Here is a 26580-nt window from a genome sequence, read left to right as displayed (position 1 = left end):
AGTACATGGCACCTTCAACGATTAGGTCAGATTAATATTTAAAGTACACCTATACAGGTATATCTAAATCACAACTCTTCACCTCCATTCTTAAGATAGCAGAGTGGCAGAATGGTTAGAGCATGGGATAAAATGCTTTATGCTATTTCTTCTGGTCCTCTGCATTCTGATTTCAAATCCTGGTAAAGGTAAATTTATTTTTACTCTCTGTGAGGTTCATAAAGAACCAGTCAAATACTGGGATCAATTTCTTTCTCCACTCTCTTTCTCCCTCCCTGTCTTAGAATTGGCTACTTGAAAGGGCCACATAAAAGCACCTGTACTGGTGCCACATAAAAGCACCCAGTATATTCTGTAAAGTGGTTAGCATTAGGAAGGGCATCCAGCCATAGAAACCATGCTAAAACAGACAAACGAAGCCTGGAGCAGCTTTCCGGTTACCCAGCTCCTATCAAACTGTCCAACTCATGCCAGCATGGAAAACAGATATGAAGTGATGATTATGATTGGCACATTTGATCTAGACTCACTTGGGGATAGACAACAATGACCACTATCGATGCTGTATTTCTTGTGGAACAACAATAATGGAATCTCTGAGCTAAGAAGAAGACATTCTACTTTCACATTTATTTTGCCAGAGGCATAATTAGTGTCAGAGGTAATTATAGTGAAAGAATGATATAATAGGAGAGTAGTAGTAGAGTTTCTCTTGGCAATTAAATACTTGTCTTCTAGCAGAAGACAAGTATATACAGTATATCATCATCATCATCATAACATCCACTTTTCCTTGCTTGCATGGGTTGGACAGAATTTGCTGAGGCAGATTTTCTACAGCTGGATGCTCAGAGAGTGTTACCACTGGAATAAGAATAGCCTGGGCAAAGTTTAGAAAGCTTCTACTCTTACAGGAGTCAAAGAGCCTCTTGCTCAAAGTGAAAGGTAGATTGTACGATGCATATGTGCAAACTGCCATGCTTTACGGCCATGACTGTGGAGGACATGCATAGGCTTGATCCGCTGGATGTATTATGTTAGTGTGCACACACGACAGAGTGTAAGCACTCTGAGAGAAATGTTGGACATATGAAGCATCAGATGTGGCATGCAAGAGAGACGTTTGCGCTGGTATGGTCATGTACTATGGATGGATGAGGAGAGATGTGTGAAGAAGTGCCACTCCCAAGTAGTTGAAGGAATCCGGAGTAGAGGTAGTCCAAGGAAGACATGGGATGAGGTGGTGAAACATGACCTTCGAATGCTGGGCCTCACAACGGCAATAACGAAACACTGAGACCTCTGGAGATATGCTGTAACTGCGAAAACCGACAAATAAAGTGAGTTCACGGCTGTTTCCTACACCAGTTTTGCATAACCAGTCCCAGCTCATTCAAAAGTAACTTGGATCATAGGGCGACCTGCTGTGTTTGAGGAGACCTATTAAGTCAAGTACATCAACATCAAAATGAAAATCAAATGGAAATTGTAGTTGTGATACCCATGCTGGTGGCACGTAAAAAGCACCATCCGAATGTGGCCGATGCCAGCGCTGCTTTCTCTGGTTTCCATGCCAGTGGCACATAAAAAGCACCAATTGATCATGGCTGTTGCCAGCCTCCTCTGGCCCCTGTGCACAGGACCCAGCCAGGCAACACTGGCATAAAAAATACTCAAATGGTGCTTTTTACATGGTATTTTCTACAATCAGATCCTTTTCTGTCACCAAGCCTCCACTGTTTCCAAGCAAAGTGGTATCTTTTCATGATCAGACATGTTTTTGTAGAATACTGGAAATGAATGACACTGCTTGTATGACAGTGACATTCGTTTACGACTATCACACAATGTCAGGACAAGCAAGCACACACACACACAACAAACACATTTTATCTTCTACTTCTTTCTTTTATTAGATTAAAAGTAGTAAAAACAGCCCCTGAAGAATTTTAGTCGAATGCATTGACATCAGAACCATTTCATTTTAAGCCTGGAACTTATTCTATCAGTTACTTTTTCTGAACTGTTAAGGTGCTGCAAATATACCAGCTGTTGAGCAGTGGCAGGGGACAAACACAAACTCAAAGATATACACACAGACAGATGGACAGATGGATGGAAAGATGGATGTATAGTTGAATGAGATTCAGGTAGAAACCTTGTATTATACTCTGCAGATGCTCATCTACAGTTATTGACTGAGTGAAATGAGAGTAGGATCTAATGAAGGACTTATTTGAACTATCACCTGAGGAAGTGCATTTTACACATTGGATGGATGATAATGATTACACAACATTGCACCAATGAACTACAGATATAAAAATGTTTTGAAACAATTGTAGGGATTTTAAATAAACAGTGTTGTTCATTCTATTTTCTCTCTCTCTCTTTCATACATATATATATATATATATATATATATGTGTGGAAGGTTGAAAAGTAACACACAAGCTGATACGTATAAGCAAAATAAGACAAGGGTAGAAAATGCTAAAATAATTTTATCATGAAATACAATTTGTAATGGTTAGTACCGGTTTCAGAGTTTACGACTTTTCAAACTTAGTAGAAAAAGTTGAAAAGACTGAAACCGGTTCTAATCGTTACAAAATGTATTTCATGACAAAATTATTTTAGCGTTTTATCTTTGTTTTATCTTCCTTATATACATATATATATATATATATGTTTGACACTGAATTATTGGAAGTCCACCTGAAGATTGTCGATCAAGACAAGAAACGATTGTAGTGGCGGTTTTTTTGACTATTTATTAAAATTTTATGTATTAATTAAGTCTTTCCTTGTTTGTTTTGCAAAATAGTGGTTTTGTCTCGAATAATATTTTATATATATATATATATATATATATATATATATATATATATATATATATAGAGAGAGAGAGAGAGAGAGAGAGAGATAGGCAGATAGTCTTTCAATGATAGAAACTTAGAAACCATCATTAAGTGTGGTATTCAAGGAGTGTCTATTAATCTCTCTTTGTGTGTATGTGAGAGAGAAAGGGGGAGAGGGGAGAGAGGTGGGGAGAGAAAGAGAACTTCAATTGAATCGATGTCCTGAACATTTTCCCATGATTCAGTTTGGTGATTGTGTATAATAATTGTGCTATTGATAGATCTGGTTGTATCAAGAGGTGAACAGGAGGTTAGGAAAGGCAGGAAGGTCTGCTATTGAAGTGTCAAGAGTTTCAAAAGAATTTATTCCAAGGACAGAATGAAGATCTGGAATATCAATATTGCAGGCTAATTCAACTCATACCACTATGAAATGGAATGATATATATATGTATATGTGTATATATGTGTGTGTATATATGTGTATATATATATATATGTGTGTATATATATGTGTGTGTATATATATATGTGTGTGTGTGTGTGTATATATATATGTATATATATGTGTGTGTATGTGTATATATATATATGTATATATATGTGTGTGTAAATATATATATATATATATATATATATATATATATATGTGTGTATATATATATCATCATCATTATCATTAAACATCCATTTTCCGTGCTGCTATGGGTTGGACGGTTTTGCTAGGGATGGTAAGCTGAGGGGTTGCACCAGACTCCAGTCTGATTTGGCATGGTTTCTATGGCTGGATGTCACTCCCAATACTAACCACTCTGAGAGTGTAACAGATGCTTTTACGTGCCACCGGCATGGGTGCCATTTGCATGATACCAGTATTTGCCATGACTACAATTTCACTTGGTTTGAAGGGTCTTCTACTAAGGTATACCATATTGCCAAAGGTCTTGGTTATGAGGACCAATGCTCGAAAGGTGCTTTTTATGTGGGCAGTTTTAACATAAAACAGATAGAATATTTGGGCCGGTTATGGCTGGATTAAATGCTAAAGAATTAAGCTGAAACTCTGTGCCTCTCCTCAAAAGACATCAGACTCTAAATGAATAAGCACTAAATAAGAGGTGGGGGGGTAAATTCCCATTCATAACAAAAGCATATCCAGTCATGGGAAAATATTATCATACTTAGTGGCAGATGAATGAAGGTTGGAGACAGAAAGAGTACCCAATTGCAGAAAGTCGACTTCATCAAGTTCTGTCTGACTCATGCAATCATGGAAGAATGAATATTAAGATGATGCATAAATTTAAGTGATTAGACTTTCTTAATCAACAACTGTGTTCCTCCTCAATAGAAATCATCATCATCGTTTCAGAATCCATTTCTCCATGCTTTCATGGGTCAATGGAATTTGTTGAGGTGGATTTCCAATGGCTGGATGCCCTTTCTGTCACTAACCCGCACCTGCTTTCAAGTAAGTCAAAATTTCCCCATAGCTGGATATATTTTCAATGAAGATTGGTAACAAAGAATACTGCTTATAGGACAGGGAAATGATTTTACAACCATCACATCAGTTCAAGGAGATAACACACATACACACACATGCATATATATATATATACACACACGCACACACATATATTACTACTACTGTGGATTATAGAGGAAGGCTATTCTTTTATGCTATCATCATCATCATCGTTTAGGAAAACGGACGCTAAACGATGATGATGATGATAGCTTAAAAGAATAGCCTTCCTCTATAATCCACAGTAGTAGTAAATCAATGTTTTTTTTTTATAAAATAGTTCTCGCATCTTCTCTGATGATGGAATAAATCATTGCTATATCTCATCCTCCCTCTGATGATGGAATAGATCACTTATATATGGATAACTCCAGCCTGTTTTGAACAACATCTGCACGTCTGTTCTTGAAACAGCTGTAAGGGACTTTCTGCATAACTATTTACTTTCTTCTTTCTTATGATCTATTCTTGTGTAACACTATGTTGAATTATGTAAATGTTACAATCTAACTTGATACTACTTGTTTTACCTGTTTATACATTTATCCGTTTATGCTTGTGCATGCTCAGTTGACAGACTACCTGTATCCACTATTAATTAGGCAGGCATAACAGCCATGCTTTTAGTTGTAGTTCAAGTTGGAGCTTTCAGCAGCAGGACAACATTGAGTATCAACTATATGTTCCTATTGCTTCTCATCATCAGATGTAGCATTTCCTGCCTTTATATATCATCATCATCATCATCAGTTAACATCTGCCTTCCATGCTGGCATAGGTGGGACTGTTTGTTGGTGGCGAGGTGGCAGAAACGTTAGCACGCCGGACGAAATGCGTAGCCATATTTCATCTGCCATTACGTTCTGAGTTCAAATTCCACCGAGGTCCACTTTGCCTTTCATCCTTTCGGGGTCGATTAAATAAGTACCAGTTACGCACTGGGGTCGATATAATCGACTTAATCCATTTGTCTGTCCTTGTTTGTCCTTTCTGTGTTTAGCCCCTTGCGGGTAGAAAAGAATTAGACATTTCGTCTGCCGCTACGTTCTGAGTTCAAATATCCGCCAAGGCTGACTTTGCCTTTCATCCTTTCAGGGTCGATAAATTAAGTACCAGTTACGCACTGACATTGCTGCACCTCCTATGTGTCCATAGCTTACACTGGGTACATCTTATGGAGTTTCTACCTATACCTTTTCTACAGATTGAGCAAGGCCATCTACCCGAAGGGATTTGTAGTTTATCTGCCTTCCTACTTATTAAGACTTAGGTTTTTGCTAGGTTGACTAAGGCCCTTCGATTCTAATCCCTGCTTCCACACCTGAAACTTCTCTAGTTCTGATAGTGACTCAGCAATTAGAGCAAGATCATTATCATAAAGAAGCTCCCAGGGACATCCTGTCTTGAATTCGTTTGTTATTGCCTGGAGGACTATGATGAATAAGAAGGGGCTGAGATCCCAGAATTCTTCACTGTACTTATTGCCAACCTTCACCTTACTGACACCATCCCTGTACATGGCTTTTACAGCCCTCATCATCATCATCATCATCATCGTTTAGCGTCCGCTTTCCATGCTAGCATGGGTTGGACGGGTCAACTGGGGTCTGTGAAGCTGGAAGGCTTCGTCAGGCCCAGTCAGATCTGGCAGTGTTTCTACAGCTGGATGCCCTTCCTAACGCCAACCACTCCACGAGTGTAGTGGGTGTTTTTTACGTGCCACCTGCACAGGTGCCAGACAGAGCTGGCGAACGGCCACGAACGGATGGTGCTTTTGCGTGTCACCGGCACGGGGCCAGGTGATGCTGGCAACGGACGTGAACGGATGGTGCTTTTACGTGCCACCGACACGGTTGCCAGACAGAGCTGGCAAACGGCCACGAGCGGATGGTGCTTTTACGTGTCACCGGCACGGGGGCCAGCCGAGGCTGGCAACGGACACGAACGGATGGTGCTTTTACGTGCCACCGACACGGGGCCAGACAGAGCTGGCAAACGGCCACGAACGGATGGTGCTTTTACGAGACTATATATATATATATATATATGACAGGCTTCTTTCAGTTTCTGTTTACCAAATCACAAGAGTTTGGTCTCTAAGTCTGTAAACACTACGTAAGAAGGATATAAATTTTATGAATGTAAAATATGCACCGAAATGTTACAATGCTGAAGGAAAATTAAACTTCTCCATTGAAAGGATATTAATTAAAGGAATGGAAGCTTAATGTAAATTGGTAAATAAACACTCGGTAAATAAGCATTGAGCAAAACCTTGTTAAATAAACACTTTTAGCCACAATAGAAATAAGCTATTGACTGCTTGGAATGGTGTGTGTGTGTGTGAATGAGTAAGTGAGAGCAAATGTCTGTGTTTGTGTAAGAGTAAATGAATGTGTGTGTGTGTGTGTATATATATGTGTGTGTGTGTGTGTACATATATGAGTATGTATTTCTGCATATGTAATTATGTGCATATGCATGTGTGTGTGTATGTGTGTATATATATATATATACACACACACACACACATATATGTATGTGTGTATGTGTGTGCAACTTTGAACATGTATATACATGTGTATGTGTGTGTATGCATTTGTGTGCTCATGAGTGTGTGTGAGGGCGTGTAGGCATGTATGTGTATGTATATGAGTGTGTGTGAGATGGTATGTGCGCAATGGTGATGAGAGTGAGTGTGTGTGTGTATACACAAATTAATGTGCGTGTGTGTGTATATAAATTCATGTGCATGTGTGTGTGTGTGTATATAAATTAACGTGTGTGTGTGTGTATGCATAGAGTTAAACCTAAAATAAGATAGGTAATAAACTAAACAGAGACTTTTCTCACATGTTGTTTTCTAAAGAATAATTCTCAGTCTGCTTAGAATAAAAAACAATAATTAATAGCTTTCTTTCTGAATTTCTCAAGGCTAATATTAGTTTACCACCACCACCACCACCACCCCTCTCTCTCCACCGCTACTTCTGTTATTTATTTATTTGTCTATTTAATTATTTATTTATTTCGTAGCTTGAAAAAGAAGAAAAACTTTATGCAAAGGAAGTGTAGCTGAGAGAGAGATCTCAAGAGTGGTAAGAGAGATACAGTAGAATGGTGGAGAGGGAGAGAGGTGGAAGAGAGAGAAGGGAGAGATATAGGAAGAGAGAGGAAGAGGAAAGAAAGCATGAGGGGTAAAGATAGCAGAAGTGGTCAGAGATGGTCAGACCAGAGGGGAGAGTGGACCAAGGAGTTAGTTAAATAAACAATCACTGGGAAATACAGAAGAGAATGTTGTGAACGAAAATAGAATGGAAATGAGTCAACTTAGAATAGCAGACAGTCGTTGTGTGTTTTACGTTTTAGAAGATTTTTCTTTCAAGTAAATGTCCACAATGGTACATTAGTGATAATTCTTAGAGATGTAAGAGAAAAGAAAACGGAAAAAGAGAGCCGATAGATGAGCCGACAGACAGTTACACAAAGAGAGAGGGAGAGAGGGAGAGAGATAAATAGGTAGATAGATAGGAAGACATAGAGAAACATAGTCAGATTGGTAGATATAGATATTTATAGAGAAGCACAGACAGATAAACTGAGATATTGAGCTGGACAAATATAGATTGACAGACATACGGTTAGATAGGCATATGGATAAGTTGACAGAGGGACAGATTAGTTGTTAAAATTATTATGATAAAACCATGGAGTAAATTATCCACCAATAACAAGTCACAATAAATCCTAGAGTACTCCAATAATGAGAGAGTTTGTTGGAAGGCCTAAGAGACCTTCCAGCAAACACATACTGAACACTTAAAAAACATAAGTATACATAAGTTGTGCAATTCAGAACAATCTTGTTATAAAAATTTGAAGAATATTTGGTGTTGGGTGTGTAATTTTCCTGTAAAAGGCAATCACAGTTATGTTAGTTAAATCTTTAACAATTAAAAGGGCAAAAGAAAAGAATGTTGTAAAGCAAAATTCTTACTTTCCCATCGTCATCGACAACAAGAACTCTTCCAGACTCTGTAAATTTCACCTTGGCACCAATGGCCACAGAAAATTCTTCTTTGGTCTTTGGCTCCAGCCACACATGATCTCCCTGCAAGAACAAAACATAACTTATAGTTTAAATCATCTACTTTCAATCTTTTTTGCAGGGTTTTCCTGGTAAAAAAAAAGAGATTTCTTCCAGAAAAGGCATTGATAACCATAAAAAAAAAAAATCAAAGCTTTTCAAACAAAACCTAAAAATTTGCTCACAAATTTTAAGACCTCGTTCTTCTAATAAGGAATTAAAGAACAGCTGCTGTTTTTATCTTGCTTTTTCAAATATGGATTAGTTTGGTTTTATCTCAAAAATCATCAACAAGAACGAAAAGCTGAGTCAATGTCTGTAGAAGATCAAAATATTCAATGCATATTTTACTTTTTTACTTGTTTCAGTCATTTGACTGTGGCCATGCTGGAGCACTGCCTTTTGTTGAGCAAATCAACCCCAGACTTATTCTTTGTAAGCCTAGTACTTATTCTATCAGTCTGTTTTGCTGAGCCGCTAACTTACAGGGACGTAAACACACCAGCATCAGTTGTCAGGCAATGTTGGGGGGGGGGACAAATACAGACACACAAACATGTACACACACACATACTTCCACCAATATATATATAAACACACTCATACATACGACAGGATTCTTTCAGTTTCTGTCTACCAAATCCACTCACAAGGCTTTGGTCAGCCCGAGACTATAGTAGAAGACACTTGCCCAAGGTATCATGCAGTAGGACTGAACCCGTCCGTGTGGTTCATAAGCAAGAAACTTACCACACAGCCACTCCTATGCCTACACATATTTTCTTTCCTTATTTTACTTTGATGGTCTTACTATTTATTTATATATTTCATCATCATCATCATCATCATCAGGTTCTGACTCTGAATGAGCACTGCCAAGTGCAGGTGTGGTTGCATGGTTAAGATGTTTGTGTAGTTTTGGGTTCAGTCCTACTGCATGGAATCTTGGGCAAGTGTCTTCTACTACAGCCCCAAGCCAATAAAAGTATTGAGAGTGGATGTGAGATCAACAGAAAATAAAAAAAAAAACACTGGATTCAATTTGTTTGTCTAAACCCTTCAAGGTGGTGCCCCAGTATGGCCACAGTGCAATGACTTAAAACATGTAAAAAAAAAGATAAAAAATATATTTATAAATTGAGTTTCATTTAATTCATGAAAATAATGACTCATGAAGATTAACTGTATAGCTGTATTAGCAGTATTAAGCTAATCCCTTTTTATCTAACATAGAAATGAAGGGGGATGTAACAGAAAAGAAAACAACGGATTTTAAAAAGGGGCAATTAGAGACAAGAGGGAGGAAGGACATAGATAGGATTGGAAATAATAATAATAATAATAATAATAACAATAATAATAACAATAATAATTACTAAACAATGGACAAATATAAAAAGTTTTAATGTAGTGATCTTTATTTTAATTCAATTTTTTATAATAATTCCATTCACATCTAGGATATAATTTAGGGATGTAAATAAAATTTGCCTTTTTATCACCCTTGGTGGGATGAAAGGAAAAGTTAAACTGGTGGGATTTGAACACTGAAGATAAAGGATCATCACCCAATACTGAAAAGTATTTGGTGTCCCTTTTTCCATTCCACCACAAGTAACTAGTATGTTAAAGGCATTACATAAATTGACATTAGTGTGTGTGTGTGTGTTTGTATATATATATATAAAATGAGGCAAGTGAAATTGTTGTTGTGGCCGATGACAATACCACCTGATTGGCACCTGTGCCAGTGACATGTAAAAAGCACCATTTGAGCATGGTCGATGCCAGTGCCGACTGACGGGTTCTGTACCAGTAGCATGTAAAAATTACCATTCGCGCATGATCAATGCCAGTGCTGCCTGACTGGTCCCGTGCTGGTGGCATGTGAAAAGCACCATTCAAGTGTGATTATTGCCAGTGCCGCCTGACTGGCTCCTGTGCCGGTGGTATGTAAAAAGCACCATTCAAATGTGGCAGATGCCAGTGCTGGCTTAATGGACCTATGCCAGTGGCATGTAAAAAGCATCATTCGATGTAGATATATGACCCCATGTATATACATTTTAATCTTTTTTGTTAATATATTTTTGATGAATTACACTGCATTTGTTTCAATTAATTTGGAAAATAATGAAAAATTTGGTAAAATAAATTTGTCGTTATTAAGTTGGTGTTTGGAACATAAATTAACATGAAGTTTTAATGGGAAATTTAAATTTAGATCACTTTAACCCTTTTGTTACCATATTCCTATTGAAATACACTGCCTCAGTTAAAAGTAATGAAGAATTTAATAAAATACCTGTCATTATCAATATTGTGTTTGTAACATTAATTAACGAGAAGTTCTGATAGGAAATTTAAATTTAGATCACTTTAACCCTTTTGTTACCATATTTCTGCAAATAAATATATTACTTTTGCTTCAACTAATTTTTAGAATAATGAAGAATTTAGTAAGATACCCTTCATATTATCAAACTGGTATTTGGAACAAATTAACATAGAATTTTGATGGAAGGTTTAAATTTAGATCACCATAAAACAAGAAGTTTGTATCATAGAATCAGGAGCAACTTCAGATGAATTGGAATCAAAAGGGTTAACTGTAGTGTTTACACATCAAAAAATAAACCTTTTTTTAAAAAATAAAACTTATCTTTTTCCCAACATAATATATTAACCTTTAATCTTTTACAGCTAAACCTCCTGGGTTTATTAATGCTTCATAAACAGAATGAAATAATAGTTACTGATTATTTCCAACAAAGTTCATAACTTAAGGATTTTCATCTAAAGCAGTTCCTAAATTTCTTTTTTGTTACAGTTGTTTCATAACCTTATTTCAATTGATATTTAATAGATAATTGATTTTTGACTAAATAATTTTGAAATCAATCTTTCCTTCATATATATATTTTTTTATCTTGGAAATTTCAAGATGGAGACTGTATGTAAAAGTTCATGACATTTATTACAGCAACATCAGTAATAAAACAACAATAGCAACAACAATAATAATAATGATGGTTATGATGATAATATTTTATTATAATTCGTTGTTGAAAGCAGCAAAAGTTTATCTTTAAACACTTTAAATCTGAACATCAGACGAAGATGAAATCAATAAGCTTAAGATTGACTTATTTATTTATTTATTTATTTATTTACTTAGCAAAGTAAATCCAGGCAGAGGTTCGAATAGCGAAAGAAAATCTGAGATGAGAATGAGTCACATGAAAAGCAGAACAAAACAAACAAACACAAAAAAGACCCAATAGTTGTAGAGAAAGAAAGAGAAAAATGTCCAGAATTTAAAGGAACTGTTCTTGCTAAGTCTGAATTTCTTGGAATGGGAAAACAAAGGGTGGGTGGGGGTGAAGAAAATAAGATTTAAATATATCAAGAAACATTAATAATAAACAGAATATGATTCTATATAAAATGTTTTTAATTCCATTTTGTTTTATTATATTTACTGGAATCAATAAGGTTGTGTACCATTTTAATGCAGTCTTTCTACTGTCAGTGCCATGATGAGGAGCATCAAGTACAGTTTATTAAATGGCTGATGAGAGGAGGCTTATCCAGCTGTAGAAATCATGCCAAAAATCCTCTTCCTCCTCTTCATCGTCACTTTAATATCTACTTCTCCATGCCTTCAGGGGTCGGATGGAATTAGTAGAGGCAGATTTCCTGTGGTTGGATGCCTTTCCTGTCACCAGCTTCCACCTGTTTCCAAGTGAGGTAATATATCCTCATGCCCAGACATGTTTTCATGGAAGACTGGAAATGGATGACACTGCTTGCGTGGCAGTGATGATCACTTACGATTATCACAGGATGTCAACACAAGGACACACACACACGCACATATACACAACAGGCTTCTTTCAGTTTCCATAATCAAATCCATTCACAAAGCTTAAGTTAAGCCAGGGCTAGAGTAGAAAACACTTTCCCGAGGTGCCATGCAGTGGGATTGAACCCAGAACAAACTTCTCAGCCACACAGCCATGCTCTGCTATATATATATACGTACAACATTATCATCATTTAACATCCGCCTTCCATACTGGTATGGGTTCGATGGTTTGACAGGAGCCAGCCAGGAAAGAGCCTGAACCAAGCTCCTGTGTCTGTTTTGACATGGTTTTTACAGCTGGATGCCCTTCCTATCACCAACCACCCAACAAGATAGACACACAGAAGAGAGAATAATTATAAAGTACCATCATCGTCCTGATTTAATGTCCATCTTCCAAATTGGCAAGCTGGAGGGCTGTGCCAAGCTCCACTGTTTGCTTTTGACAGGGTTTTTACAGCAGAATGCCCTTCCTAACACCAACCATTTTACAAAGTGCACTGGGTGCTTTTTATACATGTCACCAGCACCATATGTGTGTGTGTGTGTGTGAATTGTAATAATGAAGTCAAACCAAATTCTGGAATCATGCACCACTTCATACTATATCACGAAATGTGTGTGTATATGTGATGAATGAGAGAGAGTATGTATGCTTGCATACACACTCTCTTTGTCTGAACGTCATATGATAGTTATAAATATGTGTCCCTGTCATGCAAGCAGAGTTCTTTGTTTTCAATCTTCCATAAAAACATGTCTGGCCAGGTAAGTACCTGTTGAATACTGGGGATGGTCTAATTCACTTAACTCCCTCCCATCAAAAAACTGCAGACCTTGTGCCAAAATTTGAAACCATTATTATCTAATGGATCAAAGATAACTTTGCAAATAAGTATAAATAAAAAGACACTCCAGAAAAGCCCACCCAGTTTGACACTCGATACAATACCAACGTTTATCTTATACATAAATCAGTCTTCCACTGATTGACCATTTCTAAGCATTGTTGGGCATTATCTTTTATCTTCCACTTGTTTCAGTTATTGGACAGCAGCCATTCTGGAGCACCACCTCCAAGGCTTGAATGAATCACCCCTCCACTACTTTGCTTGGAAGCAGGTGAGGGTTGGTGACAGGTAGAGCATGCAGCTGAAGAAAAGCTACCTGAACAAATTCCATCCAATCCATGCAAGCATAGGAAGATGGACATTAAAAATGATGATGATGACGATGATGATGATGATGACGTTGATGATGACATTGAATGGTTGTAGCAGGAGGCAGTGGAGGGCAACGGACATAGGTAGAATGAATGGAGATTTGTGACCAAATGATTATGACATATCCTGAAAAAGCTGATGTCTCACCGAAGAGATTAAAGAGAATAAAAATGACAGGAGGATAAGCTGCTGAAGGAATATGTCCAATCTAAGACGACAGTATGGAGAAATAAATGTTAAGTGGCTGATGACAACAATCAGCATTAGAAGGGAATTGTCCTTGTTGTTGATGATGATGATGATGATGATGGTGATGGTGGTGGTGGTGGTGATGATAATAACAGAAGGTTGACTGGAAATTTCATTATATAAAGGTTTGAATAATTCTCCAGTATAAACCAGATATAGTCTGAACTTGAATGCATCATACAAAATAAAACCCGCTTATCTTAATCAGTTAAATCATTAATCCTCTTAAACAATAATCATGAAGTTAGAAACATGTAAAGCAAAAAAAAAAAACAAAAAAAAACCCCAACAAAACAAAGACAAGTTGAAGCTCTCAGACATGTGCCATATGTTTTAGTAACCGAAATTTCCAGCAAATTATGTTATCTATCTTGGTGTTGTTGTTGTTACTGCTGTTGTTGTTTTACTATGAATATAAAATATCTCATCTTGAGGTAATTTAAAAATTGATCAAAATCTTTAATCACCAGCCATAATTAATTAAATTTTTGTTTTATAATTATCTAATGGCTGGAGGCGTTGAGCTGGCTGAATTTTTAGCATGCTGGGAAAAATGCTTGAGGGCATTTTGCCAGTCTCTACGTTGTGAGTTCAAATTCAGCCAAGGTCAACTCTGCCTCGCAACCCTTCCAGGGTTGATACGGTAAGTACCGGTTGAATACTGGGGGATGGTCTAATTCACTTAACTCCCTCCCATCAAAAAACTGCAGACCTTGTGCCAAAACTTGAAACCATTATCATTTAATGGATCAAAAATAACTTTGCAAATAAGTATAAATAAAAAGACACTCCAGAAAAGCCCACCCAGTTTGACATTCAATGCAATACCAACGTTTATCTTATACATAAACCAGTCTTCCACTGATTGACCATTTCTAAGCATTGTTGGGCATTATCTTTTATCTTCCACTTGTTTCAGTTATTGGACAGCAGCCATGCTGGAGCACCACCTCCAAGGCTTCAATGAATCACCCCTCCACTACTTATTTTTAGGCCTGACATTCTGTCAGTCTGTCTTGCTAAACTGTTAAGTTATAGAGATGTAAACAAACCAACACCAGTTTTCCAAAGGTAGTGGTGGACACACACACACATTTTAGTTATTAGACTATGGCCATGCTGGGGCATTGCCTTGAAGAATTTTTAGAAAGAATCAAGCCCAATACCTCTTATTATTTTTAGCTTCATATTTATTCTATCAGTCTCCTTTGCTGAATTGCTAAGTTACCGAGGTGTAAACACACCAACACCAGTTGCCAAGTGGCAGTGGGGAGACTAACACATACATACATTTACATTCTTACATCCACAAAGATCAGAACTTAACTGCAGCTCATGATGGTCCAAATCAGATATGCAATCTATCTGAGTGTCTTTTCAAAGCATTGTCTGGTTTAAAAAGCCACATCAGATGCCATGATAGATCTAAGATGTAGGTACAGGTGGTGGTCATACTCTGCATAAGGATTAGACAACCACCATATATCCCTCTCTCTCTCTTTCGGAGAGGCACTGAGCAGCTATACGCACATATACACACACGGCAGGAACTTCCACCTACCGAATTCAATCACAAAGCTCGGGGCTATAGTGGAAGACACCTACCCAAAGTGCCATGCAGTGGGACTGAACCCGAAACCATATAGTTAGGAAGCAAGCTCCCTAACCACACAGCCATGCCATATATATATAAGTTCAGCAAAATTTAGATTCAGATGAATATGGTACTTAAGTCAAAGGCACCAGAATTTTGTATGATATTATCCATATAAATCTATGGGGTGATTATAATCAAAATAAGCAACAAGTATATCTGAGGTGGAGTGGTACAATTGTTTCATGCTACTTCATTTTATTAAACACTGTAAGTATTACATCAGTTTTAAAATGTTGTTTGATTGGAAAATTTCTATAAGTGGCTGAAGATTGCTCGACATTTTAAAACTGATGTAATACTTACAGTGTTTAATAAAATGAAGCAGCAGGAAACAATTGTACCATTGGGAAGTAAGCTTCTCACCACTCAGTCATGCCATTGCCTGTATGATTATTAGAACATAAAAAAATTTATCTGGTGTCATTATATTTATGCCCAAAATGACTTATTCTGAATAATTCAAGTATTTTTCTTAAAAATTTAATTTCTTTCTTTGCAAGTTCAAAATGGCGAAGAAAAACTTCCCCTCCTACTTTCCAGCCATGACAGCAACCTCAGATATTTTAGCAAAGTGGTGCAGGTGTGGCTGTGTGGTAGGGAGTTTGTTTCCCAACCACATGGTTCTGGGTTCAGTCCCACTGTGCGGCACCTTAGGCAAGTGTCTTCCACTATAGCTTCAGGCCAACCAAAGCCTTGTGAGTGGATTTGGTAGATGGAAACTGAAAGAAGCCCATTGTGTGTGTGCGTGTGTGTGTGTCCCTCTTGAAATCAGTGTTCAACTAAGATTCTTCAAAGTGGTGCTCCAGCATGGCTGCAGTCTAATGAATGAAACAAGTAAAAGATAAAGATTTATAAAATAAATGATGTTTAATGTGTATTTGTCAGATGCTAGCTTGTTAATAAAAACCCACAATCAAGTTATCTTCTCTTTTCCTCTTTCTTTCTTACTCTCACTCCCCCCCTCTCTCTCTCTCTCTGCATCCATATAAGCAGGTAAGACATTTTAATACTTTCTTAGCATATTAACCTTGCAAATTTTCTCAGAAAAATTTTTAAAAAAAGAAAAAAATTATTTAGAATTATACAAAATTGTAATGGATTCTATTTCTGTTTTCTCAAATTAAATTACCAAACAGAATTATAAAGTTATCTTATTAGGACATCTTCCTCATCGTTTTAACATCCATTTTCCAGGCTTGCTTAGGTAAGAATTAAAAAAGTTGGCACTTTGTCAGTTATGACAATGAGGGTTCCAGTTGATCCAATCAAGTGAACAGCCTGCTCTTGGAATTAATGTGCAAGTGGCTGAGTACTCCACAGATACAAGTACCCTTAACATAGTTCTCAGGGAGATTCAGTGTAACACAGAATGTGACAAGGCTGGCCCTTTGAATTACAGGTACTATTCATTTTTGCCAGCTGAGTAGACTGGAGGAATGTGGAATAAAATGTCTTGCTCAAGGATACATGCATTGCTGGGAATTGAACTCACAGCCTTAGGATCAAGATCCAAATATCCTAAACACTGTCATATACAGGATTCGCTGAGGCAGACTTTCTACGGCTGGATGCCCTTTCTGTCACCAACCTTTACCTGTCTCAAAGCCTAATATTTCCCCAGATACAGGCATGTTTTTCACAGTAAATGAACAACATCGACAGTATGATGGTGTTGCCTTTTCACAACTATCATGTGATGTTGGGACAAGAACACTCACATTTAATTACTATTGATGTCTACACAAAAGCTGCAACAATTATCAGGAGAAATACAACCTATATCTTACAAAACATATTTATTTTGTAGAAAGCAATAAATCTGTTCTGTTCGTTACACTTGTTCTAAATATATTTTATTTTAAATACATTTCCAGAATGAATCTCCACAAATAAACATTTAAACATTGTTTGTTTCACTTTAATTAATTTTTGCAGGAGAACTAAATTAAATTACAACGATTTACTTCAAACCCATACAAAACTGGCTGACCATGGCTGTGTAGTTGAGAAGCTCACTTCTCAAAAATATGGTCTTAGGTTCATTTCTTCTGTGTGACACTGATACTTTAAGCCAATATTTTCAACTGGAGTTCCAGGTTGACCAAAATCTTGAGTAGATTTGGTAGACAGAAACTGAAAGAAGTCTGTTGTGCATCATCATCATCATTTAACATCTGCTTTCCCATCTGATATGGGTTGGATGATATGACAGCCAGAGAGCTGCACCAAGCTCCATTTGTCTATTTTTTGTAAGGTTTCAATGGCTGGATGCCCTTCCAGGGTATACTGGGTGCATTTTTTGTGACATCAGCATGGATATATATTCCTCGGCACCGACACTAATGGGTTTACCAAATAGCTTGCAAGACAAAGACCTCCCAGTTGAGAGAGGGAGTGGCACTGACAGAAGTGACTGTATACCGGGCAAGAGGTTTGAGATGTGGTTCCCAAACTTTTCAGGCTGCCGCCCCCTTGGCACCCAGGTCCCATTCATAGCTCTCCCTCCTCCTCCCCCCCACCACAAATATAGACCACTTTCTGCAGTAAAATTCGTATTTCACAAAATTTTAACCTAATTAACTTATCAATATTTTTGTTTTCACATCTTTCACCCCAATTTGGCCACCCCATTATCATCCCATTTTTCTTCAATGGCCACCCTGCTGAATCTTTCCATCACTCCCAGGGGGGCAATACCAGCTACTTTGGGAACCACCACTGGGTTACAGTATGACAGAAGGACAGAACAGATTGTCTTGCTAAAAGAGGTGCTATTTGGCTACCCTAGTGTGTGTGTGTGTGTGTGTGTGTGTGTGTGTGTGTGTGTGGCACCGAGCATCGTATAAAGGGAGAGGGAGTAAAAAGGGGGAAGATACGGAGGGAGTAAACATAAGATGTTTAAGTTGATAGAGGGACACTGAAATTGACAAGCAGTGGTAGGGGTGTTGGTAAAGACGATAAAAGCTGCATAGTTGACACATGCCAAAGCCATGACACATGCACACACACACACACACACATAATGTTCTGTCTATCACACACACACACATAACTACAGCTTGTATTGACGGATCGATTTCACAAACAGTTCATAGGAGGAGGTGGAGAAGCAAGTATATTTACATGGTCGTGTGTGTGTGTGTGTGTGTGTGTGTGTGTGTGTGTGTGTGTGTGTGTGTGTGTGTGTATGTGCTTGCAATGGTGCATAGGTGAGTGAGTTTGTTTTTTCCTCATATTCACTGCTTTGTAAACCAAAAGGCTCTTTCATGCAATGTTCGTTGTCTGCAGTTCTCTGCACAAAACATGTCCGGGCTCTTTGTTGTTCAATAAACTTGGAGGTTTATACCTTGATCAGAAACAAGTTGGGGTTTGGCACCAAGAATGGCATCTGGCCATAGAAAACTCTGCCCCAACATAATCTCTTCTAACCTATGCAAACATGGAGAAACAGATGTGATGATGATAATGATGATGGGCTAATTGAAATTGCCATGTATTACATCATAGCCATACAAAACAGGTTAGAACTGATTCTGAACTGGGTTATTGTGATTTCATGCAAGCATCGTCACAGAAGATAGTTTGTTTCAGTCACTGAACAAATTTGGGGTAAAAATAAAGTTCGGCCCTCGACTCACTTTCCTAATTTTCTGTCAATTAACAATAATAAAAAAGTACATTTATCTATCTATTGATTGATTGATCTCTATACATAAGTGCAGGCATGGCTGTGTGGTAAGAAGCTTGCTTCCCAACCACATGGTTCTGGATTCAGTTCCACTACGTGCCACCTTGGGCAGGTGTCTTCTGCTAAAACCTCGGGCAAAGCCTTCTGAATGGATTTGGTAGACAGAAACTGAAAGAGGCCATTATTTATATATATTATATATTATATTATATATATATATATATATATATATATATATATATATATATATATATGAGTGGCTGTGTGGTAAGCAGCTGGCTTATGAACCACATGGTTCTGGGTTCAATCCCACTGTGATCCACCTTGGGCAAGTGTTTTCTACTAAAATCTTAGGCCAACCAAAGCCATCTGAATGGATTTGGTAGACAGAAACTGAAAGAAGTCCTTATATATATATATATATATATAGGTGTGGCTGAGTGGTAATTAGCTTGCTTACTAACCACATGGTTCTTGGTGCAGTCCCACTGCATGCCACCTTGAGCAAGTGTCTTTTACTACAGTCTTGGGTTGACAAAGCCTCATGAGTGGATTTGGTAGATGGAAACTGAAAGAAGCCCATCATATATGTGCATGTGTGTGTGTATATATACATATATATATGAATGTATGTATGTGTACTTGTATACATGCATGTGTGTTTGTCCTCCCTACATGACAACTGGTGGTGGCTGTTTTTGATTTTACATCCCTCTAACTTATCAGCTCATGGAATAAAAAAAAACAGACTGATAGAATTAACATCAAACATAAAAAAAAGTACATGGGTCGATATAACCGAGTAAACCTTTCAAGTTGGTGCCCCAGTATGGGCGCAATCCAATTACTGAAACATGTAAAGGAATAACAGAACGCAAAGAAAATGCAAAATATATAAAAAACAAACAATAAAAGGCCAAAAGAAAGTAAAGAAAAATGGCTTGACTTTGAAGTCAAATGGTAGAACAACCTTCTTAGTTGTGCTACTTCAACAAAATCTAATCTTTAGACAGATTATAAACCTTTTATCTGTGAACTATCCAATATATTTTTCAAAATCTACATTTTCAAATAATGGATATAATAATAATATTATCTTATCAAGCTTATTTTTTTAAAAAAACATGATGATACCAGCATGAAATCACAATTTTCTATCGTATACATAAGCATTTTTATCTATTTATTATTGTTGTAATTATTGTTGTTATTATCATTATGATTATAAAATACATACCAGTTTATTACTGGAGTCAATGTAATCAACTTACCCCTTTCCCTGAAATTGCTGGCCTTGTGCTAAAATCATAACTATTATTATTATTATTATTATTATTATTACCTCCGCCTTCACTAAAGCAGAGGTATTGTTTTCAGTCATGCTTGTTTGTTTGTCTGTGGACAAGATATCTCAAGAACCGCTAGATGGATTCAGATGAAACTTTCAGGGATGTTTGGCCTCAGAACTAGAACAAACTGATTAGATTTTGGAATTGATTGGGTACTGGACAAGGATTCTGGCTTATTTTTCCTGTTGTTTTACTTAATTTTTGAGAGTGGTCGGGTTCACTTTTAGTATTCTCATTTGTGAGAGCGGTCGATTTTATTTCAGATATTCTCATTTAAAAAAATCGTCTCTGCTTAATTGTTGAGAGGACATTGGTGTTGCCTTGGCAGAGGTTTGCACTCTATGAGTGCTCTTGTTGTTGTTATTATTATTATTATTATTAAGGTGGCAAGCTGGCAGAATCGGTAGCATACCAGACAAAATGCTAAGCAGTATTTCCCCATCACAACATTCTGAGTTCAAATTTCGCCGAGATTGACTTTATATTTCATTCTTTCAGGGTTAATAAACTAAGTACCAGTTAGGCAGTTACCCTCCCCACAAATTTCAGGTCTTGTGCCTATAGTAGTAAGGATTATTATTATTATCATCATCATCATCATCATCATTAGGTAGAGGGGCTCCAAAAGGGGTTATAGGGAGTAGCGTCCCTGCCTTCCTGAGCTAGTTTTCCACCACATTTCTTGGTAGAGGCCTTGGTCTTGGGACCACTCATGTCTAGAAACTGAGGTTGGGAGTAAGCAAGGGCATGCTTCCTGTAGAAAATCCAGCTCCAGAATGGGCACTAGCCAGCCCAAAGGTTGGGGTGGACTGTACCTGCTTACCTTGGTTGCTATGGCATTAAGGTAGGTCTGACAACCCCCGTTAACAGGGACAAAACTTGGATTTAAAACATTGGATGATGATGATGATGATTAAGGTGGTGTGCTTGCAGAACTGTTAGCACACCACACAGAATGCTTAGTGGCATTTTGTCCATTTCTATGTTGTGATTTCAAATTCTGCCAAGGTCAACTTTGCCTTTCAACTTATTGGTTGATAAAATAAATTAACCAGTCATGTTCTAGGATCAGGATAATCTTTGCTGTTTTCAGAGCAGTTATTATTATTAGGCTTGAACTGAGCAGCTGCTGACTCGGGTAAGATGGATTCAGCTGTAAGCTGGGTGTATACTGAAGATCAACATACAACCTTCCTTTAGCAGAGATGGAAAGCAGATCTTTCTCTGCTTAGTGGTTAACGCAGAAGAGGTGGTCTGGTGGACCCATCCAAAAGGTTTGAAGAAAAGCACTTTCCTGTTTGGTCAAGCTCTTGTCGATTTCCTCAAATCTCATTCAAAGAGGAAGGTGAGGGTAAAGAGACAAGTGCTGCCTTCTAGTGTGGTTATCAAAAGGAGGATGTGAGTGGCAAGACTGGAGAGGCTGAAAGGATCTACTCCGAGTATGTTTTTATAAGTAGGAGGAAAGAAACTGGAAAATGGCACTTCCCATGCCTTGGGGATGGCAGACTAATCTGGGTCCTCTGTGTGGGGTTTACCCCAAATTACTCAAAGTGCTCTTGGGATTCTATTTATTTATCAAATATTTATTTCCCTAACGTCTATTTAGATATACTTTGTTATATCCTTTAATATTCTAGTGTCGTTTTTTGATTGCTGTAAACCCCCACATGTTCTTTTGTGTGTTGTATCCCGTCCTTTGATATTGTCCTCCAGGTTTTGGGCCCTTGTGAACAATAAGAGAAATTGTTGTTATTATTATTTTCCGCTTTGGCCAAGCACTCATCAACTTTTTCAAGTTTCACTTGAAAAGGAAGCTGAGGGTGGAGTGGGAACAAGTTTGTTGAAAGGTGGGTGAATGTTTAAAGAATGGCCAGTGTGAAAGGACCAATTCTGAGCGTGCACCTGTAAAAAGAAAAAAGGAGAAGGGTTCTTGCCTGTTTTTCAAGCACCCGTGGCTTTTGTGGGTTTTTCCACGAGGACCTTAAAGCACCTCTCCTATTGGGAGTTTTAATTTGTTCAATTTTTAATTGTTATTTATATTGTTCACACACTGTAAAACCCTTTGTATCGTCCTGTTTTTGTCTTTTATGTTGTTGCATGTCTTTTAATGTTTTGTATGTGTGCCCTTGTGGCCATAACAGAAATTATTATTATTATTATTATTGTTGTTGTTGTTTTACTTCTCAGAGTGCTCGGTCATGTTTGCTCTGGTTGATTCCATGGGAGTTGGCAGCAGCCTGCTGTCAGAGGTCTCACAGGGTCTCCTTCTGCACATTATAAGCTTTGATAATTGGTTAGGCTGCAGATTTCATAACAACTCTCCTTTTTCCTGGACACTAAGTACATAAACTTATCTGCAGATTGAAAGATAATCTTTGTATGTGGTTGGTTATACAGTCAGAGCTGTAAAGCCGTCCGACACACGTGCAAAAACAACACATACTGAATTCCATAATTAATTTCTAAACAACAACAACCACCACATAAATAAATTTCGTAATCTGATGTTAAACATTGAATAAGCAGTAAGGAGGTAATAGAGAGCAAGCAGACAAGACTTTGGCGAGTGGGTTTTCAAAGGAAAAAAACTACATGGTGGAGAAGCACACACATCTATACAAGTACACGCCCACATTAAAATATCACCATTCATATTGTCTCCCTCATACAGCCACACACACACACACAGAGGCACACCTACACAAACTAATCTGGATAGATTTACATTAATCCTGCCTTGCAGTGAGTTCTAAGCAATTAAATGTCTCTGCTAACGTATTTACGAAGGAGATGAATGGCTTGCAATGAAGAGGAAAGAAGCAGCGGGAAGTTAAGCCTCCAACAACCAACCAACCAACCAGCCAGCCAGCCAACCATCATCACCATCGCAAACATAATTACTATTACCTTCACCACCAATAACAACAACAACGGTAGGGGGAAATAGCTGTTTGATGGTGGCGGGGATAGCGGAGCAGATCAGGTGTTAACACATCACTCAAACGTGAATAAGCAAAGCATGCACACAGATCTGACAACTGCTGCTTCTATTTATTATTCAGAGCTGAAGTAATCTCCATTCACACACACACACACACACACACACACACACACACACACACACAACACGCACACACTTTACTACTTTAAAGTGCCAATGATGGACTAAGGAGTCATTGATTATCATTAATTCTACACCAATTTACTGAGTAGATTAAAAAGGTGATGAACTTTTAAGTTTTATGTGAATTCTTTTGCTTTCTTAAGCAAGTTAATTTACTACACAACACCTCTTCTCCCTCCCTTTGTCCAATTTCCCTCACTCCCCACCACACTTCTCTTTCCTTTAATGACTCTCTCACGATTCCTTTCCACCCTAGTCTACTGTTCCCTTCCTGTCCCCTTTTCCCTCATACCTTCTGTTCAAACTTACCTCTTATAATCTTCGATAGCCCTTGATCCTTCTCCAACACAACGCACCCTATCACCTTTTAACTCTACCCCACCCCTTTCCACAGTTTTCTTGAACACCCTCGATACTAATCCTGTCTGTTTTCTTCCCCATTCCCTGCTATCTATCTTCTCTCCGCAAGTAGTGCCAACTCTGTTACTCTCTCTACAACCACCCTCCCACAAGTGTAAATCTGCTTCTCTTATCTTACTAACTCTCCTCCAATCCAAGGGCCAGTCTTAAAACCCATATATATACCTCCCTGGTTTGTTTTCCTAATGCAAAACCTGCTCCTGCTTGTTTGGACATGAACTCACCGGGAAGCATTTGGCTGAGCATACATAATGTCCAGTAGGTAGTCAACACCTGTAGCTAACAGTTGCATTTTGTCCTTCTCTTTCAGATTGTGAAAGCTTAACATAACGTTTAACCCTTAGTGTTTAAACTGGCCATATCAGGCCAAAATTGTCTTCCTGTTTTATTTTTAAAATGAGCCAGCTCTGACCTCTCACACCTACCCTACAAAGTCATTCTAAAGATAAACAGGGACATCATCAATATCCCAGAGTTACAAGATGCTGTACAATTAATTTAAAATAATGTAATCAAACAGGCTTTACATTTGACAGAGTAATCTGAATGCTAAAGGGTTGATCTAAATATAGTGAAATTTTAAGACTTCATTTTTTTATGGGCATGGGTTGGGATGGGCATACTGAACAATTGCCTGGGGGCCTCATGAGTCTAGGGACACAGTTCTGATCTATATATGCTGTGGCTTACTGTCAATAAATGTTATAAAGCTTAATGCATTGATTTCATTGATTTGCCTGAGGGCCTGCCATACTGCAAAGACAGATGTTCCTGCTTCCACCTAGAACCATTGCCCACTCTCTCTCCTGCTCTCATTTATAGAGGTTACTTTTTGATGTTGCATGCTGTGAAGTGATCTTCACTGGTACTAATAATGCTTCAAAAATAAAGCAGCACCCTCTACACTCTATAAAGGGCTTGGCATTACGAAAGGCATCCAACCATAGAAACCCTACCAAAATTGATATATATGTTTCTGTATTAGCCACAAGGGGCTAAACATAGAGGGGACAAACAAGGACAAATGGATTAAGTCGATTACATCGACTCCAGTGCGTAACTGGTACTTAATTTATTGACCCCAAAAGGATGAAAGGCAAAGTCGACCTCAGTGGAATTTGAACTCAGAACATAGCAGCAGACGAAATACTGCTGAGCATTTCGCCTGGTGCGCAAACGTTTCTGCCAGCTCGCCGCTGCAGTCCTCCAACTCGTCTGTTTCTGTCAAACCATATCAACCATGCCAGTATGGAAGATGGACATTGATGATGATAAAGTGGGCTACATTTTTACATGAATAACAATATGTCTGAAAAGTATTAGATTAGCCCTTGTCCTTCCTTTGGACAACACTGGGGGCATGAAGAAAGAAGACTTGTGTGGCCCCTAAACTAAGTGTCTTCCACTATAACCTCAAGCTGACTAGAGTCTTGTAAGTGGATTTGGATTTGCTAGGTGGAAAATTTAAGAAGCTCGTCATGTGTGTGTGTGTGTGTGTGTGTGTATGTGTGTATGTGTGTGTGTATGTGATCCCCACCTCCGCTTGACAACCAGTGTCGGTGTGTTTATGATGCCATGACTTAGTGGTTTGGCAAAAGAAACCAATAGAATAAGTACAGGCTTAAAAAACAATAAGTATGAGGGTCAATTCATTCAAGTAAAACATTATTCAAGGCAGAGCCCCAGCATGGCCTCAGTCTAATAACTGAAACAAGACAAGATATATGAGGAATCATCAGAGACTTGTTATAAGCATCAGAAAGAACACCACAGCCATTATAGAGTGTCAAAGACAGCAAATTGGCAGAAGCATTAGAGTACCAGAATGCCGTGCAGTTTTTGTTCTGATTTTTAGTGTTGTGAGTTCAAACCCAAGTGAAGTCAACTTTGCCTTCCATCTTTTCAGGATTAACAAACAGGTATCAATGTAGAGCAGTGGATTAGCAGAGATTAGCTGTATGTGATGTCTTACAGTATATGTTATGGTTCTTTGCATTCTGAGTTCAAATCACATCATGACCTAGATGAGTAGTAGACAACATTTCCTATAAAATCTTTCTGAGGTCTGCAACTCGGAGAGTAAGTTTTGATATTTGGTTAACCATGATCAATAAAAACCTTGGAGATAAATATTTAGTTTTAGATTTAATTACTTGTAGTTAGGCAATTTTATAGACACATGTGTAATTTAACAAGCAGATTTTATAACAACAAAGTGAGCATTAAGCACTCTGAAATATTGTAAATGAAGAAAACACATGCCCCTTCTTTATGATTTCATACATAATGCGGCATAGATGCAGGCAAGGTTTTGGGCTCAGATCCACAGTATGGAACCTTGGGCAAGTGTCTTCTGCTATAATTCCAGAGCAACCGAAGCCTTGTGAAGGGATCTGGTAGCTGGAAACTGATAGAAGCCTAGATGTGAATTAAAAGAATTTTATTTCCAATTCTATCACTGAGTGAAGTCTGATGCAAAGTTTGGTGAATTCAATGGAATTTTTGTAAAAATACATTGCAAAACTG

General features: G+C 37.9%; 1 protein-coding gene and 1 long non-coding RNA gene across 3 annotated transcripts in view; one reads left to right on the top strand and one right to left on the bottom strand.

Moving 5' to 3' along the window:
* Positions 1-26580, bottom strand: part of LOC115214860 (unconventional myosin-VIIa) — a 183235-nt gene that overhangs the window by 43231 nt on the left and 113424 nt on the right. For both annotated transcript variants that reach the window (XR_005000419.1, XM_036505518.1), the window contains exon 3: positions 8387-8500. Coding sequence is in view for 1 of the 2 variants with exons in the window: in XM_036505518.1 (XP_036361411.1) it covers positions 8387-8500 (114 nt within the window). In the remaining variant the exon portion in view is untranslated. The remainder of the gene's footprint in view (positions 1-8386; positions 8501-26580) is intronic.
* Positions 98-21535, top strand: LOC118764604. The gene is made up of 3 exons (XR_005000420.1): positions 98-182; positions 18836-18840; positions 21519-21535. It is a non-coding gene; the product is annotated as an uncharacterized LOC118764604 (long non-coding RNA).

This window comes from Octopus sinensis, linkage group LG8, assembly GCF_006345805.1.
Source record: "Octopus sinensis linkage group LG8, ASM634580v1, whole genome shotgun sequence".
In the NCBI taxonomy this organism is placed as follows: domain Eukaryota; kingdom Metazoa; phylum Mollusca; class Cephalopoda; order Octopoda; family Octopodidae; genus Octopus; species Octopus sinensis.
This window is presented reverse-complemented; position numbering and strand designations above follow the sequence as displayed.